The following is a 19962-nucleotide window of genomic DNA, read 5'->3' as shown; positions in this document are numbered from 1 at the left end:
GAAGCACCGTCAACGAAAAGGCAGCACATTTGGAAGCACCGACTACGAAAAGGCAGCACATTTGGAAGCACCGTCAACGAAAAGGCAGCACATTTGGAAGCACTGTCAACGAAAAGGCAGCACATTTGGAAGCACCGACAACGAAAAGGCAGCACATTTGGAAGCACAGACAACGAAAAGGCAGCACATTTGGAAGCACCGACAACGAAAAAGTCAGCACATTTGGAAGCACCGACAACGAAATGGCAGCACATTTGGAAGCACTGACAACGATAAGGCAGCACATTTGGAAGCACCGACAACGAAAAAGCAGCACATTTTGGATGCACCATCATAAAGGCAGCACATTCTGAAAGCACCAGCGAATAAGGAACTCCATCAACAACAAAAAAAGGCAAAAGGAAGCACAAGTTACGAGTTCTAAGTCTTAGTTAGAATTCAGAATACAAGAAATAAAAACATTAAATTCTTATAATTTAAATTATTTCTTTTATTTCTTTACATTATACAAATGCAAGTAAAACATGCCATTATTGTATGTAGCCAGCTTTCCTCAGTTCCTTGAGTATGAAGGATATTTCTTTGATGCACGAATAGTTTCCTGCACAAAGCGAACCATGTAGAAGTCTTAGCCGGTCAACCAATAGGTTTGGATCTTTCCATGATGTGTAATCATTCTCTTCTACCACCATCTTCCTTGCACGTTTATAATAAATATTATGATCTCTGGTGTCTTCCGTTTTACCACCAACCTCAGGGTAACTTTCATTTTTGAGACGGTGATCATCACAAGCTTGATCAGATTTATTTAATATATCACGTCGTTTCCATCTTTCGGTCTCAGGACACCGCCACATTCTTCGATCTTGTCAGCTTTAGGTGCTTCATCATAGTCTATGTCGTTGTCAACAGCCTCAGAGTCACTGTAACAATCACCGTAGAAGGAATCGGCTTCACCCAATTTACCGTAATAATTCGATGTTGATGATGTTGAAGTGTCTTCATCGTCTTCATGCTTCCTTTATAGGAGTGCATCATTTTTACAAAGTAGGAAAGATCTACTTGAATTCGGCTGGAATATATTCTCACTTTTCTCGTTAAGGATTCTTCCATTGTCTTCATTCTTCCGTAGATCATCAACCTCCTTTAATTTAAGTTCTTTGTCGAGATCGGAAGAGCCAAGAAAATTATTGTCGTAATGCAGATCACTCTTCCTTTGTCTAGTAGATTCATCGTTGTCCTCTAGCTTGTACGCAGGCTTGGCGTTACAAGTTCTGACATGTCTTTTTAGGCTCTCTCTCCGCGTAAACGACTTGCTACATCGATCACAACTTATCATATTGCGCAGTGGATTTTTAACACATTCATTATTCTCGTGTTATAATTTATTCTTTCTCAAGATAAAATCTTTTCCGCAAAACTTACACCAATGTTTTTTCGATACAGCGCCAGATCCCAAATCGGAATTCATATTAGTTACTTAGACTAATGCTAGATACCAATTGAGTGTTTTAAGTTAGATCCATTACTTAAATATAATTTTTTTCATATTTCATCAGCGAGAATATATATATATCTCATGCAAAAGTACTTTATGCATGTAGTTCTGCTTTTAAACAACAGATGTCGCCACATGTTGCTTGCAGGTAAATAATATTTAGTTCTTTTATGCGGGATGCAGGATGCTCACTAACGATCGCAAAAGAAGGATGGCTTCGCTAGACTCCAAGGAGAAGGAAGTCCGTCCTTCCTGTTAGTGCTTCTTAATTTCTCAGAGATTATTATTATTTGACTGAGAAATGATATTGTTTTTAATTTCCACCTGATAAAAATATTACAAGAGTTGATTAAGTAGCATAAATTCACTAATAAAATATAACCTTAAATAAATTAACATGACTCATTAAATTAAAAAAAAATCCTTCATGAAGAGATCAATTGCTCATCTGTAACCAGAAGCACTTGCAGAAAACTATCAAATATTGTCAAGTATAATCAAGAGCACACGGAGAAAACCATCAACATATTGGCAAGAATATTCAGGAGCACACGGAGAAAACCACCATAATATTGTCAAGAATAATCAGGAGCACACGGAGAAAACCACCATAATATTGACAAGAATAATCGGAAGCACACGGAGAAAACCGCCACAAAATTTCTTTGTTATCATAAAATTACAGAAAAAAAAGTTAATAAAAAATTAATAAAAAAAACAACAAATTCTAAAACTGATTCTAGCTTGTGAACTTATCATTGTTGAGCAAAGATAGTTTTCTAGTCCAAGCCAGAATCAGTTTTTGAATTTAATGTGTTTTTTTATTAATTTTTTTTATTAATTTTTTTCTGTAATTTTATGATAAAGAAAACTTGTGGCGTTTTTCTCCGTGTGCTTCCGATTATTCCTGTCAATATTATGGTGGTTTTCTCCGTGTGCTCTTATTATTCTTGACAATATTATGGTGGTTTTCTCCGTATGCTCCTGAATATTCTTGTCAATATGTTGATGGTTTTCTCCGTGTGCTCTTGATTATACTTGACAATATTTGATGGTTTTCTGCAAGTGCTTCTGGTTACAGATTAGCAATTGATCTCTTCATGAAGAATTTTTTTTATTTAATGAGTCATGTTAATTTATTTAAGGTTATATTTAATTAGTGAATATCTGCTACTTAATCAACACTTGTAATATTTTAATCAGGTAGAAATTAAAAAAATATCATTTCTCAGTCAAATAATAATATTCTCTGAGAAATCTAAGACGCACTAACAGGAAGGACGGACTTCCTTCTCCTTGGAGTCTAGCGAAGCCATCCTTCTTTTGCGATCGTTAGTGAGCATCCTGCATCCCGCATAAAATAACTAAATTTTATTTACCTGCAAGCAACATGTGGCTACATCTATTGTTGAAAAGCAGAACTACATGCATAAAGTACTTTTGCATGAGATATATTAATTCTAGCTGATGAAATATGAAATAAATTCTATTTTAGTAATGGATCTAATTTAAAACACTCAATTGGTATCTGGCATTAGTCTGAGTAACTAATATGAATTCCGATTTGGGATCTGGCGCTGTATCGAATGAACATAGGTGTAAGTTTTGCAGAAAAGAGTTTATCTTGAGAAAGAATAAAAGACAACACGAGAAGAATGACTGTGTTAAAAATCCACTGCGCAATATGATAAGTTGTGTTCGATGTAGCAAGTCGTTTACGCGGAGAGAGAACCTAAAAAGACATGGCAGAACTTGTAACGCCAAGCCTGCGTACAAGCTAGAGGACAACGATGAATCTACTAGACTAAGGAAGAGTGATCTGCATTACGACAATAATTTTCTTGGCTCTTCCGATCTCGACAAAGAACTTAAATTGAAGGAGGTTGATGATTTACGGAAGAATGAAGACAATGGAAGAATCCTTAACGTGAAAAGTGAGAATATATTCCAGCCGAAATCAAGTAGATCTTTCCTACTTTGTAAAAATGATGGACTCCTAAAAAGGAAGCATGAAGACGATGAAGACACTTCAACATCATCAACATCGAATTATTACGGTAAATTAGGTGAAGACGATTCCTTCTACGGTGATTGTTACAGTGACTCTGAGGCTGTTGACAACGACATAGACTATGATAAAGCACCTAAAGCCTACAAGATCGAAGAATGAGGCGGTGTCCTGAGACCGAAAGATGGAAACGACGTGATATATTAAATAAATCTGATCAAGCTTGTGATGATCACCGTCTCAAAAATGAAAGTTACCCTGAGGTTGGTGGTAAAACGGAAGAGACCAGAGATCATAATATTTATTATAAACGTGCAAGGAAGATGGTGGTAGAAGAGAATGATTACACATCATGGAAAGATCCAAACCTATTGGTTGACCGGCTAAGACTTCTACATGGTTCGCTTTGTGCAGGAAACTATTCGTGCATCAAAGAAATATCCTTCATACTCAAGGAACTGAGGAAATCTGGCTACATACAATAATGGCTTGTTTTACTTGCATTTGTATAATGTAAAAAAATAAAATAAATAATTTTATTTATAATAATTTAATGTTTTTATTTCTTGTATTCTGATTTCTAACTAAGACTTAGATCTCGTAACTTGTGCTTCCTTTTTGCCTTTTTTTTTTTGTTGATGGAGCTTCCTTATTCGAAGGTGCTTTCAAAATGTGCTGCCTTTATGATGGTGCATCCAAAATGTGCTGCTTTTTCGTTGTCCGTGCTTCCAAATGTGCTGCCTTATCGTTGTCGGTGCTTCCAAATGTGCTGCCTTTTCGTTGTCGGTGCTTCCAAATGTGCTGACTTTTTCGTTGTCGGTGCTTCCAAATGTGCTGCCTTTTCGTTGTCGGTGCTTCCAAATGTGCTGCCTTTTCGTTGTCGGTGCTTCCAAATGAGCTGCCTTTTCGTTGTCGGTGCTTCCAAATGTGCTGCCTTTTCGTTGTCGGTGCTTCCAAATGTGCTGCCTTTTCGTTGTTGGTGCTTACAAATGTGCTTCCTTTTCGTTGTCGGTGCTTCCAAATGTGCTGCCTTTCCGTTGACGGTGCTTCCAAATGTGCTGCCTTTTTGTTGACGGTGCTTCCAAATGTGCTGCCTTTTCGTAGTCGGTGCTTCCAAATATGCTGCCTTTTCGTAGTCGGTGCTTCTAAATGTGCTGCCTTTTTGATGACGGTGTTTCCAAATACGTTGTCGGTGCTTCCAAATGTGCTGCCTTTTCGTTGTCGGTGCTTCCGAATGTGCTGCGTTTTTTTTGACGGTTCTTCCTATTGTTTTTCCTTTTTTGATGGTGCTTCCAAATGTGCTTCCTTTTTTTGTTGATGGTGCTTCTATTTTTTAATGTTGTTTTGACTCTAGTATTTTAGTAAATTGTTCTTGATTTGACTAGAGTATTATTCCAACCGGTTCATGTATATAAACGAGTCCTAGACAGCAGGACGCTCAGTTTGTTACTGCCGTCCACGGTGTACAGGTCACATAGTTTGTTTCTTCTGGTTCATAAGTCACGTAATTACCTGTTCTTGAGACCTCGATAACATCTTTACCGTCTTTAATGTCGAACTCGATGGAGGTTGTACCATCAACTACGGGAACCATGACGATAGCGACGACGATGGTGGGGCAGATCCCGTTGGCAACGTCGACGTCAATACTGGAGGAAACTTCCATATGTGCTGTTCCACCATCAGCTGAAGTTTCATCAGCATTGAATACTTCAATTAATGAAGAGCGTACTTCGCATCAGTGCAAATACTGTGGTGCATCATTTACTATCACCTCAAATGCTCGCAGACATGAAAGAAGCGGTTGTTCTAATAATGTTCAAAGAATACAATTTCAGTGCAATAATTTCAATAAACTAATTTCACGTCTTGATAGCTTACATCTTCATTGTAAAAAATGCTCCGAGACGTATAATGAACATGGTTATTGATTTGACTCATGTGCTGTACCGGCTAATGAGACTATATAAGTGATATCAACTTCAGTCCGTCTCTGGCTGCGGTGATGAACGGATCGGATAGACATTTAAAGTCATGTAAAAGGCTTAGTCCGTACAATAAGAAGACTGTTTGAATCGAGGATTCCACAAAACTTTAGTAATTTGTCTATGTATTTTTTTTGTACTTGTAGTAGTGTAGTATGTATGTAATAAAAGTTTTTTTAATAGAACTTGTGGTGTTTTATTTCTCGAACCTTACACTTTTCTGGTACTTTTTTAAAATTAAAGTTGTTTTGTATCGACCAGGATCGAACCAAGGACCTTAGTCGATCTACTCAGTCAGTATATAGATTAAACATTAAGTTAATGAATAATGAACTTTTTCCCGAATCTTTAGCATTAAAATTACGCATTTCCAATATGGTGGTCTTGATGTCTGATAGGATGACGGTAGTAGAGGATTTAAAGTCTCTTTACGAATGTTGAACATGGTTTATTGAAATTTTTATTTTTTACATGAAATTTAAACATTATTGCATCTAGCGGGTATCGAACCGAGGACGGGAATCGATCGAATCAATCAGTATATTTATTGACAATTTATTTATTTATTGATTTTTGGAACTTTTTCTGAATTTCTAGCTAAATAATTACGGATTTCCAAGATGGCGGTCAAATGACAAGATGGTGGGTGTCACAGTAATAAATGATTACTGCACTCTAGCGGATGTGAATTAAACTAACATGTAATCAGCGCACTCTCGCCGACGGTACAATGATGATGGCTTTCAGCATAGAAAACTAGATGGTGGACGTGACGTCATGTTACCTGACGTTTTATATGCTTTTTAAAAAAAAAGTGGTGGGAGTCATTATGCCAGCATCCACCGCTGGATAAGGTTAGGTCGCCATTTTTTAATTTTTTTGCCCTCGTCGGGTTCCAACCGAGGACTCCGAGCTTCTTTGTCGTAAATGTTTGTTTTTTATAAATGATTTATTTAAATTTTATTAATTGAATTTTTTTATAAATTATAAAAATTCATTAAAATCGGATAATAAATAAAAAAGTTAAAGATGGCGGCCGTAACGGAATTTAAAACGGTGACGTAATAATTCAAAATGGCGGAAAACACATCACCGGAATTTTCGAGAACACACAATTACGTCATCCAAAATGGCGGATCCAAGATGGCCGCCGTGATCTACTTGTCCTGTTACGTTATGTCCCGTTACACTGTGTCCCGTTACGCTAGTCCGAGATGGCCGCCGTGACGACAGAGATGGACGTGACGTCAGAGATGTGGATCGGCTCTCGGCTCCAGCGCCTGGCGCCGGTCCCCGGAGCCCCATTTACATACTACTCACCTGATCTCGCTTTTACATTGTTTCCGCGATAGTTAACCAGCAAATTCCTGTTTCTTACCCAATATTCGTAACTTGAGAAGTTTTCACCTCGACGTCGACAAGTCTTTAAACGTAATACCTAAACCTCGTTCTTCAGGTTTTTAGTTATCGTCACACAAATTTGAAATTAAGCTTCTACGACGAAGATGAAGTAGACTTTAACTCCAGTCATCCTGCTAATACAGCAATACTTACTAAAAATCAGTAATAATCCTTGATTTAGAAAAACCTATAATTTCCTTAAAAATAGTTGAATGTTTTCGTGAAGTTTCATTTAAAATATACTTTGGAGTCTTTTTGTATTGAAGCTTCTTAAGTTTGTATTCAAAACCATTAGAACTTTTCTTTAATTTCATACATTTTAATCTACTTAAATTTTTTGAAGATAAATTAATTTCTCAAAACTTGCAAAATAATCGCAGACACATCTTTGGACCAAACACATATACCTAGTACTCAACTGTTATTCAGCTCGGAGGCAAAAGTAGCACTCGTAGTATTTGTGCGGTATTTTGTCATACTTTGTTTCAATTTCTTTCAACATTAAAGAACAAGAATGTAGTTACCATCCTTTTTTTAAATATTCATATTATATTAACGTAGTACATAATAGTATGTCTACCACCAAGATTTAGAACGTGTATTGGATTGTCAGATGCTATATTTGATTTTGGTGATTTGATTTTAACATTGACCTTAGCTTTGGAACTTGACTATTGATTTAACTCTTAGCTTTCCCATCATTTTGAGTCCACCATTTATATCCGCCATCTTGAATTCAGCAATATTTTACTGACCACCATTTTGAATTTGTTGTATGTACATCATTTTCTTTTTTTTCTTTTTCTGGTGTATTCCATCGTGTTTTTATATGCTGTGATCGCTATGTTGTATTCGTCTTCTAGTATTTGGCGTTTTCATTTTTGGCATGTGTTTTTAGAGTGCACCAGTGTCGCTCTGTCTCGTGCACATAAAGTAAAGTTCAGTTTCCTATAGAGTTTGTTATAAACATTATATTTACAATGTATTCAATATTTTTTATCAAATTGATTGGAAGCGAGGAGATGCTAACCATGACAGCTCTGACCTGTGGCGTGAAAAAGACACGTCTTTAGCCACACAGCTTATTTCTTTTTATTTGTGTCTCTGTATTGATTTTTAATACGGAGCCAAACATATTTCCCATTTATTTACATATATTTAACTATTTGAAAGATCTTCGAGAGTTTTATTGACTTTGGCGGTTTTATGATTAATTTAGGCGGTACATATTGACACCCATTCCTTACATAGGATCCGAACGCAGAACCCCTCGTCTCGAAAGCTGGAGTGTATTAAAGGCACTATAGGGCAGATAGAAGCGTATACGAGACTTAAGTTTTAAATTAGTTTTTAAAAATAAAATAGTGAACGTATATATTTTTTTCAAAGTATGAATTTGAGCCTGTTGTAGAATGGCCATTTTTGATTTCAGTGCTTCTTACTAGAAATGCCAGTGTCACGTATAGTCCTGTGCTAGAGGATGCTAGTGTCAATCTGAATATTATTTCACTTGTTTTGTGCTAGAATGCCAATAAATATCATAAGATATTAAATAATAGATATATGGTAATAAAATTTTACTTACGTCATTGACTTTAGGATACTGGACTCGAACATAAGTTACAGCATATTACACAGCAGATTTTGTAGTTTATGTTGAGATACTAAATCTAAAATTATACACAAGTATATTCTTTTGTCGTGTCCTAAATTAAACGACTTATAGCTTGCAACAGGTAAAGAATTTAGTTAAATTATGCTTATTGTAAGAGCTTACACTATTCAAAAAGTAAAATATAAATGTTAACTAAAATCTGCAACGTGATTTTCTTTTTCTTTTAATAACTGTGCAATATTCCATATTGATTTATTTCCTGGCAAAATATTTTAATGTACTATATTATTATATCGGCAGATATCATACAAAAACTGTTTGCTTATTCAATAATTCTTTAAATAAATACAAATTAAGAAATTGTTTCAATAGCGGTAAATGCTTGTCAAACTAATTAATATTTACATCACGCCTATATTTACGAACGAATTGCCATATGGCCTTGAGCGTGTTGAAATTTTTTTAAGCACAAGTTAGATAATAGATTTTATAACCCATACTCAGCTTAACCACAGTATAAACGTTGTGTTAGCTGTTATAGAAACAAATCTTTCTCTAAACAAAAAAACTCTGAATTTTTTTATTTTCAAAGGGAGAATTTCAAATAATTATTATGTGAGAAATTTATTAGTTGAGCAAAAGAAAATATAGAGAAGCATTAAAATTAACAAGACGTGTGTACTATTAATTTGGACAAGATATATGGCAAATCGCGATGAAACTAAAATAACACTGAATTGTACGTTAGTAAACGTATTACATCAAATTCAAGTTCAAATACCATTATAGACCGAAGTGTGAACCAATGCCTGAAATATCAACACAACTTAAAGAAAAAAAATTAAATTACTAAAAATTTTTTTCAATATCCAATTTTATAATACAGTTTGGAACAAATTATTTGAACCAAGTAGAATTTTTAAATAAATTTTATTTCCTTAATTCATAACGTACATATTCTTACATTCTAGCTTACAGTTTCTAATGATTATGCTACCGAAATACAACCAGTTATTGCCATATAACTATTGGTTTTAAGGAAAATGTAATTTGTACCACTAAAAAAAAACAATTTTGTTGAAAAAGTTTTTTTTTTTAAATTTTATTATGTTAAATTGTATTCATAACATAAATCGCATTAATATGGAATCTTACAAAAAGCTGCTAAAATATACCATTTTAAAAAGTGAGCTTAACAAAACCATAAAATATTATCTCTATTGACTAAGTTACTTAAAACACGGAGTCAATTACCGGGAAGGTGTAAGCTTACATCCATGTGCACGTGCGCCTGTGAGTGCGTGTGAGTGCGACACGCTGAAGGGCACCGTGTGGTGTGCTGCAGCCGCGCACTGCTTCTGGAACGACCGCACCAAGAGCAAGCTGCCCAAGGAGCGCTTCAAGCTGGCCATCGGCAAGTACTACAGGGACTGGGACGCCAAAGAGGACGAGCTGCAAGTCAGAGACGTGAGCAGCACAAACCTCTTTCCTCAATACATCTACTCATACTATAGTTACAGGTGCAATAATTTCGTGAAGAAAAAGTAAACTTCAGTCTTTTACAGCCATTTTTTTAAACCTTTGTTGGTTTTCGATGTTTAGTCGCAGCCACGAGGTTGATTGTAGTGGCTTAAGATTCACTCAGAATATCATCAGGCAGGTCCGTATTCTAGATGATACATGCTGAAACGCAGAGCGAAACTATAATCTAATATATCATTTCGACATCTCGTCGATATCGGGGTCACTGGAAACGACGAAGGGGAAGTGATGTGAGTGAAGCATGTACAAAGTATTGTGAGTTGAGCATATATAAAGTTTTGTAAGTGGAGCATGTGTTAAATAAAAGTGGCTCTTGTATGATTTGATTGGAGCATGGATAATATTATGTGAGTGTAGTATGTATGAAGTGATGTAAGTAGAACATTATTAATTGTTTACAGTTGATAATGTATGAAGTATTATGTCTGGATAATGTATTAAGTGATGCTAGTGAAGCTTGTTTAAAGTACTGTGAATACATTATGTAAGCATTTGTTGTTATTTAAGCATGTATTTATGATGTGTTATGAGTGGTGCATGTATGAAGTGTAATAGGTATAAAGTGATGTGAGTAGAGTATGTATTAATAATGTGAGTAGAGCGCGTATAAAAGCTATGAGAGTAGAGCATGTCTAAAGGGTTTTAATGGAGCGTAAATTAATTGTTGAAATTTGAACATGTAATAATAATTTTAATTGACAGTGTATGAAGCATAGGGAGTGGCGTATGTATGAAGTCACATGAGTGAATTATGAATAAAGAAAGGGTTTTAAGTGGAGCACGTATGGAGTGTTGTGAGGGAATGAGGAATGGAATGATGTGAGTGGAGTATGTTTGAAGTGTTTTGGGTTGAGCATTTATAATGTGTTGTGAGTGGGTAATGTAAGATTTTCTGTGTAGCATGTATGAAGTTTTTAGAGTTGCTCATGTATGAGGTATTGTAATCGGAACATATATGAAGTGATGTATTTGGAGTATGTATGGTTATGTGAGTGGAGTATGTATAATGTTATGTGAGTGGAGTATGCATGCAGTTTTGTGAGAGGTGAATGTATAAAGTGATGTGAGTGGAGCATGTAAATGTGATGTGAGTTGGACTTGAATGAATTGCTGTGGGTGCAACTCGTAAAAAATGTCGTGGTAAGAGAATGTATAAATTACTGTCTATGGTGCATTTATAAAGTTCCTTGAGTGGTTTATCTATGAAATATAGTTAGTGGAGTTTGTACGAATATTTGTGAGTAAACAATGTATGAAGTGTTGTAAGTGGAGACATATAGAAGAGTTTTAAAGGGAAAAAATATAATAAATAATATAAGTGCAACATATATAAAGCAATTTAAGTGAAGCTCATATGAAGTGTTTTATTCGTATCATGTATTAAGCATCATGTATTGGAGCATTTATGAAGTCATGTGAGTTGAGTATGCTTAAGACAAGTGAGTGGATCATGTTTGAAGTATTGTGTGTGAAGCATATATTAATGGTTTAATGTGGCGCATGTAATGACTGTTTTGAGTGGACAAAGTTTGAAGTGTAGTGAGTGGATCATGTATGCAACGAGGTGAGTGGATTATGTGTGATTTTTTGTATTTATGAATTGGCATTAATGGCTTTTGTTTGATGTGTTGTGAGTAGCTAAAGCATGAAGGGATGCTAGTAGAACAAGTTTAAAGTATTTTGATAGGAGCATGTATGATGATTTCTGTTCTGACCATGTATAAAGTGTTGCAAAAGCATCAATCAAGTGTTGTGATTATTGAATTTCTTAAGTGTTGTCATTGGATTATATATAAAGTGATGCGAGTATAACATCATTAAAGTGATGCTTGTAGAGCATTTTTTCATGTTGTGAGTGAAGAATTTAGAAATCATTCCGAGGGAAAATTGTATTAAGTAATGTGAGTGAAGCAAGTATGAGGAAATTTGAGTGGAGCACATATGAGGGTTTCTGAGTCGATCATGTTTGAAGTTATAAGTGTGGAGCACTTATAAACTGTTGTGATTGAAGAATTTCAAATATATGGTAGTGGAGCCTGTATATTGTGTTTTGAGGGAAACCTGTATACATTTTTATGAGTGGACAACATAAGAAGTTATATGAGTGAAGCATGTATAATGTGTTGTGAGTGGATCATGTATGATGTGATGTAGTTTAAGCAGGTGTGTGTGATGTGAATTGACTGTGTATAAAGTGATGTGACTGAGACATGTATGCATCTAAAAATGAGTAAATTGTTTGGATTTGAGCATGTATCAATGGTTTTAAGTGGACAATGTGAAGTATTGTGAGGGGATCATGTATTAAGTGTTAGTGGCACATGTATGAAGTGATGTGAGTGGAGTATGTATGAATATTGTCAGTGGAGTATTATGAAGTTTTGTGAGTGGCACGTGTATTAAGTATTGTGAGTGGCTCGTGTATTAAGTATTGTGAGTGGCTCATAAGATAAGTTTTGTTAATTAACAATCATGAATTGATGTGAGTGGGTCATGGATGAAGTATTGTGAGTGTATCATGCTTAATGTGATGTGAGTGAAGCATGTGAATAAATGTATAAATAAGGGGAAATTGAGAAACCCGAGACAAACCACCTGCTCACGGCAACGTGTGTCCAGTGTCCCTACATTGAGCATGTCTGGAGCTTGTCCTCGGCTGGCAGGCCGCCGAGGTGCGGGTGCACGAGCGCTACCAGGGCCGCAAGCTGAACTTCGCCAACGACATCGCAGTCATCGTGCTGAACGTGTCGGTGGAGCTGACTTGGGCTGTGCGGCCCGTGTGCATCGACTGGAAGAACGAGTACGAGAGGTTTCAGTTCGTGCCGGGAGTTAATGGCGCGGTGAGTAACTGCTGGACCCTGCGGTGTTAACAATGGGTGAGGTCCGGTTGTTAGGTAAGGTTTGGTTATGTTGAACACTCACAGTGATTAAATATATCCAAAAATCTCACGAATTTATGTCAAATACTTAAAACTTTGTGATGATTCTGCTATTTATGTTACAGTTTATGTGGGGGACTCTAACCTCACCAAGAAAATACCAAAATTTAAGTCCTCGTAATCGAGGCATCTCACGATTTAGTAGCATTATTTGCCCCTTTTAAAAAAAGTTTATGCCTAGTTTAAATACAGCTATTTTCTAAATATACATCTGTTTTATTTTTGAGTGCATTGATTGATTATAAACCAAATTTGAACTTCACTAGACTAAAATAACACTCTGTACACGAGTGATATTACTCGAGCGGTACTCATGTGACATGGCGGCCACCATGCAGACAGAGCGAGAGAGGTCGCGTGACGCAGGTGGCCGGCTGGGGGATCACTGAGAAGGGGCAGCCCAGCACGGTGCTCATCACGACCCAGCTGCCCTTCGTCGACTTCTACAAGTGCTGGAACACCGTGCCAGAGAGCTTCCAGTCGTACGTCACGACGGACAAGTTCTGCGCCGGCTACACCAACGGTAAACTCCCCGTCTGGCCTACACAGCCAAGCGGGTCCCTTTCACGTGGGCGCTAGTTCCCTCGATCCTCTTCCAAATAATCTGGTTTAAGATTGTTGCGCACCATTAAAATCATTTTGTGTCCAGTACAGTGGCGTAACCAGGATTTGTGTATGGGGGGTGTTAAGAAGCATGGCCTCACCCCCCCCCCCCCGTATTAAAGCGGGGGGTCCGGGGGTCCTCCCCCGGGAAAATTTGGAATTTAAGGTGTAAAATGGAATTTAAGGTGTAAAATAGTGCTATTTTAGCAGTTTTCGGTACTTAAATTTAAATATTGTAACGGTAAATTTGTTTTTATTAATTTAATATGAAATTTGTTTGAGTGGTGAATAAGAAATTAATTAAAGATTTGGTGCTAAGGGGGGGGGTTTGAACCCCTAAAACCCCCCCCTGGCTACGCCCCTGGTCCAGTATAAATAGTTATTATAATGCACCCAAACAAATAATTGGTTTTTCCAGCAAATAATTGTCTTGCTTGAATGAAACTACTTATTAATAACCGATCAGTTTGCAGTGACCAACTATCCACTTAAATAAACATTAAATAAATTTCCACACAAAATATTTGGTGAGTTATAATTTGACTTAAATAATTCTTGACTCATAAAAAGGTCGTTTATTTTCAGTGTGAAGTAGACATTGATTATTATTAATTGAAAATAATAGTAACCGTTACCGTAAGCGAGCTTATTTCATGGATAAGTGGCAATTCTCATCAAACGCTCAATCTCACCTCAGCCCACTCTACGTATGCCTTAGGAAGGCTGTAACGATGCTTCAATCTCTCAGGTACCTCATCTAGCTCTACTGAGCCATTTTCTATGAGTGCTCAACCTTATACGACTGAGTATTCGTTTCATATGTGATTGATTGTTTATATGCACGGACGTGTCTAATCTGAATGATAATTGCTTTGTTGGTATGACTACGATAATTTTATCTTTCTGTGATTTCATAAATGTTTTCCGCTGGATGGTTGGAAAATATTAGAAAAAGATTTAAAAAAATTATTAAATATTCTAGCAGGTTAGTATTTTTAATTAGTTTTCCTGAAGTCTATTAATGAATCATAATCCACAAGTTTTTTCAGCTATTATTAACACCAAGTTAGTCCAATTTAAAGTATGTGATAACAAACACCTTAAGTAAAAAGTAATATTAAATGGTCTTGAATATAAAATTTGCAGTATTGATACGTAGTGCAAGATAATTTAACCAAATACTGTACATACAAATATTTTTTTTTAATATTTTAATTACTAAATTTAATACAAATTCTGAATGATATAAAATGATTTACCAGTGTAACCATTAATGCTAAGGTTGAGACGTTACTTCATTCTATACTAAAATTATTGTTAACATCAACGAGATTTTACCACTCATCTAAAGCAGAACAATACTTCATATTATTTACTTAGACTGAAACAAATTGTCGGCTACCTAACATAACGCGGGCCAACAAGAAAAAATATATATTTCTTTTTTTGGTGCCTAGGATTTTGGAAATTATTTTAGCTATATTTGGGGTGATCAATTTAAATACGAAATTAGTTTCTTTTCTTCCAGCTCTACTTTTTGAGAAACGTGTGAAAAAGAAGTAAAACCGCCTGCTTGACTCAAGCTACTTCGTCACTGGGATACCCCAGAATGGTAATCCCATCCTTCATTTCAACGCTTCAAGTACATCTGAGGGCAGTTTGTTAGTTTTATCCGTGAAGGATGGATCAAAGTTGATAAAAAATGAGTTCCAGGATAAGAAGTTGTGTAAATCATCGTGATGTGTTTTGCTACAATGAGGAGAATACACATTAAAAGATAACATAAAGATGGTTAGTGACATTGTAAAGAGAGTTTATCATGGATACTTTGGTGTTAAGCTCGGTGATCAGGATAAATCATGGGTTCCGCATCATCTTTGTAAAACTTGTACAGAATTTTAACGCTAGTGGACTAGCGGGAAAAGGAAAAGTTGGAAATTCGGCGTATTGATGGTTTGGAGAGCACCCAAAAACCACATCGATGACTGTTATTTCTGTGTAGTAAATATTTCTGGAATAAATCGAAACCACCGTAGCAAGTGGGCTTATCCTGATTTAGTCTCCGCAAGACGCCCGGTCCCTCACTCAGAGGAAGTACCGATCCCAGTATTTCACCAGCTCTCAGAGCTTCCTGAGGACGAGTGTTGTCCTTATAACCACCCTTCTGAGGACGAGTGTTGTCTCTATAACCACCCTTCTGATACTAATGAAGTTGACAGTGATTATGAGGGGATGTCAACAATTCCTCAACGTTTCAACTAGGATAAGTAAATGAACTCGTCAGATATATATTTACCTGCCAAAAGAAGCTTCACGTTGAAGGAAAAAAGAAACAATGAACCAAAATAATTTTTTACCATACAAGAGAAAAGGGTCTGCTACCATTCTTCTCTCAACAAGAAAATAATTTATTTTGTTACAATATTAGAGGACTCCTGAAAAAATGAGTATTCCTGAATATTTTCCAGATGAATGGCACCTATTGATTGATAGCTCAACGCGAAGCTTAAAATATGTTCTTTTACACAATGGGAACAAATGTGGTTCAATATAAATTGCTTACTCAACTACAATGAAAGAAAAATATAGCGTCATAGCTTTGGTATTGGAAAGGATAAGGTATGAACATCAAGGGTAATGTTTGTGGATTTAAAAATGGTAAACTCTCTTCTCGGACAGCAAAGTGGCCACACCAAATATCCTTGTTTCTTGTGCCTCTGGGATAGCAGAGACATAACACACCACGGGGTTGGACAATAATGGCCTACGAGAGAAGACATTGTAGTTGGAGAAAAAAACGTTTTTAATGAACCCTTAGTTGAACGAGAAAATATCATCTTTCCTCCACTTCAAATCAAGCTGGGCCTTATGAAGCAGTTTGTAAACGCTCTTGATAAGAATGGATCATGCTTTGCATTTATAGGGGGGAAATGCCTCACCTGAGTAAGGAAAAATTAAAGCAGGAATATTTAATGGCCTAGAAATAAGAAAAATCATTTAGGACCAAGCCTTCGTAAATTCCATGACTGAAGCTGAGCTAAAACCCTGGACTTCATTTGTTGCAGTTGTCAGAAACTTTCTGCGCCAACGGAAATCATAAAACCATTTTGAACTGGTAAAGGATATCCTTAAAAATTTCAAATTCCTTGGGTGCAACATGATTATTAAGGTAAACTATTTACACAGCCACCTTAACCGTTTTCCTGAAAATTTAGGAGACAGCAGTGAGGAGCGAGGTGAAAGATTTCCTCAAGATATTAAAATTATGGAGGGCCGCTATGAAGAAAAATGGGATACGCACATGATGGCAGACTATTGCTGGAGTTTGAAAAGGGAATGTTACAAGATATATTCAAGAAGATCATGAAAAAGAAGCTTCCCAAGTGTTGAGTGACTACATGGTTCCAGTCATATAATAAATATTAGTTTATATTTATAATATTTGTATAATATAATGATATATGTATACCAAATATAATAATATTTCTGAAATTTAATAAAAAGAATTTCACGTTTAATTTTTAGTTTTGATTCATGGATTCAACCAAAAAAACTTTAAACGTAGGCTAAATTTCAATAAAAAGTTATATCTTAGAAATTCAACATTCTAGGCAAAAACTCATGTCATATTTGAATTCAGGGCATTAAATCCATATGAAATCATTTCCAAATACCCTGGCACCAATACTATTGTTGGCCTGTGTAATATTATGATTACAATTTCCGACCATAATATGCTCATTTTATTTACATAGTTTTTGGATGAGTATCGTGTAATTTAGTATCTTAAATAAGAGACATAGAAACCAAACAGTTTGAAAAATCCAAAGATTAGGCTTTGATTCACCGCCCACGCCTGCCACAGGCTCCCGTCACCAAGTCGCGCCGCCGTGAAGCTGTGGCGACCCACACTCAGCTAGCTAGCGCCAAGGAAGACAGACATTTAAAGCCAGCTTCACCGAAAAATTCTGGAAAGCGACAATATCATCTACTTTAACTTAAATTATTATTGAGTTGTCTTGAAGTAAAATATAAGTAATAAAAATAACCGGTTCTTGAGTAAAATGTGATATTATATAATAATAAATATAATTTAATTTTGTAATTAAAATTTAAGATAATGATTTTGCTGAACATATTTGAACAAAAGGGTTCCATTAACACAGTCAACGTCCTACCTAGGATTCTTACCTTGACCCCTTTTATAGAAAATTCTGCTTCAAGGAACTGCGCCATGGATTTCGACTACTGATTTAGTAATTAATTACTTCAACTATTCTTATAATTATCACTTATCGCTTGGCAATTTTTTTTATTTGAAAACCTTAAGGGAATGACTAGACACAAAATTTAATCAAAATAAGCCAAGTAATTATGTTGGTTTCATTATTCATCCAAACAGGGTAAAGTGTTTACATTTTTTGCGAATAGTTGGAATCATTCTTATTTAAGTTTAAAGAACTATAATTTTTTGTGATATTTTGTTGCTGGATTAAATATTTCTTACTTTATCGCTGAATATGTAATTTATTTTTCAAGTAAAGTCATGCTAACCAATATTAAGCTAAATTTTTTATTACCGAGAAAGTATTCACAAATGTAAACATGTCAAAATTTGTTACAATCTGTTGGCTAAATAGGTAAAAATTAATAATTTTCGATCAAATTTTTAGTTTTTAATTGTAGTTAAATCAAAATAAGATAAGTATTATCAATTTATTTTTTCAAGCACTGAATATTTTTCAAGTGAATTTGTCAGTTAGGGTATTAGTAAAATAATTGTTTTTGGGCACTTAATTTTATCCAAAAATAAAAAAATGGAAAATTTAAAGCTACCAACTCCTCTGTCCCAAAATTAATCAAAAGTTTTAAATCATTAAAAAAGTTAGTAAAAGAGTGACATATATATATATGTATTTAAATATATATATATATACATATAATTCATGTACGAGCGCATACATATATACACAATACATACATATACACAGATATTTATAAACTAGTATATGATGTATGCATATATTCTATTTTTTTTTTGCTACCGTATGAAACAAAATTTGAAGCAATGTACCTAAAGACCAGAATATTTTTAAATTTTGCAGTTTGGGGGTTCACACTAGCCAATTTATTGTGCTGCTGTGTACGTTTGCGCTGGTAAGACGTAGGTGTCCCTTCTTGTACGAAACTAAAAATAGCGGCCGTTAATACCTACTCTTTAAAGTTTCCAGGTATACAATAACTTTAACATGTGGGATATAAACATGTCCGAATAGCAATATGAAATAAGATCTTTCAGAACAGCAAGAAAAACTTGCGCGGCAAGGGAAATGAAGGCAGTTACGTTGATAACATTTACTAGTGAGAAATCAACATCACACGAACGATGACTCACCAAAAATTCGGAAGGACCAACTGTGTGTTGATATCGGATGGTTGTGGTTAAACATTGAGAACGGCTTTCACTAATTCACCAAAAATAGGTAATATTCTGTGCCGGAAATTAGGCATTTCGTCACTTTTTTAATTTATTCTATAATTTTAAATTTTTTTTGGGGTTTCCATTTTTTTAATTTGTCTGGTGGTTAATGGGGGTGATTTACTTTTTGTTAGGCCGGTGTACGCCACCGATTTAAACTTGGTGCCAGTGGACCGAAGCCCCTTCCCAGGGGGCCAATCTGATATTTTGCTGTCTAATGTGGACATGGTCAGCCCGGTTGAAATTTCTCTCGCCTGCAGTCACGCCCCGAGTTTGTAATTTTAATTCCCTGCATGACCAAAACTGCTTTGAGCAGCTCCTGGGCTGCAAGCTGCTACCTTGTAGAGGCCTGCTGAGAAAAGCATGTCTCGTCACGAAGCAGTCTCCAGTGGAGCTGCGTTCCCACCTTAGTGGCTATTTCTGCCCCCCCTTCCTCTCTCTCCTCCTCACTTTAGTTCTGAGAAATTAAGCTAAGAGCAGTGACCGGACGGGACGATGACCTGATGCAAAAACCTTCTCCCGGGTCCGACAGACACATCCCTGACATCTAGCGGCAAAAAAAGTAACCGCGGGCCTGGTCGCCAGCGTGCAGAGCTTACCCTCATGACACCTGGTGGCAAGTCTGCTCACCACCTCAAGTAGTTCCCCCTTACGCCGCTAGAAGGCAGCGTCGCGGTGCCATAAGGCACTATGCTTTCCTCTCGCGGCCCGGAGAAGTCGATTGTTCTTTGTTTTCGTTTCGGTCCGGTAGAGAGCGCGCATGTCGTGTTGTTGCCACGACCGCCTCGGACTCCTTCGGAAATTTTCGGCTTAGAACCGAACCTACCCCCTCCTTTGACCCGGGGCCTTACCGCCCGATTTAATTAGGGGTTTTGGCCGATTGCGGGGCACT

The 19962-nt window shown here is 36.2% G+C and overlaps 1 protein-coding gene across 1 annotated transcript in view; it reads left to right on the top strand.

Moving 5' to 3' along the window:
- LOC134527436 (modular serine protease-like) overlaps positions 1-19962 on the top strand; it is a 79232-nt gene that overhangs the window by 48279 nt on the left and 10991 nt on the right. Inside the window, exons 10-12 of the mRNA XM_063360116.1 lie at positions 9853-9974; positions 12713-12889; positions 13355-13511. Coding sequence (XP_063216186.1) covers positions 9853-9974; positions 12713-12889; positions 13355-13511 — 456 coding nt within the window. The remainder of the gene's footprint in view (positions 1-9852; positions 9975-12712; positions 12890-13354; positions 13512-19962) is intronic.

This window comes from Bacillus rossius, chromosome 1 (genome assembly GCF_032445375.1).
Source record: "Bacillus rossius redtenbacheri isolate Brsri chromosome 1, Brsri_v3, whole genome shotgun sequence".
Taxonomy (NCBI): domain Eukaryota; kingdom Metazoa; phylum Arthropoda; class Insecta; order Phasmatodea; family Bacillidae; genus Bacillus; species Bacillus rossius.
This window is presented reverse-complemented; position numbering and strand designations above follow the sequence as displayed.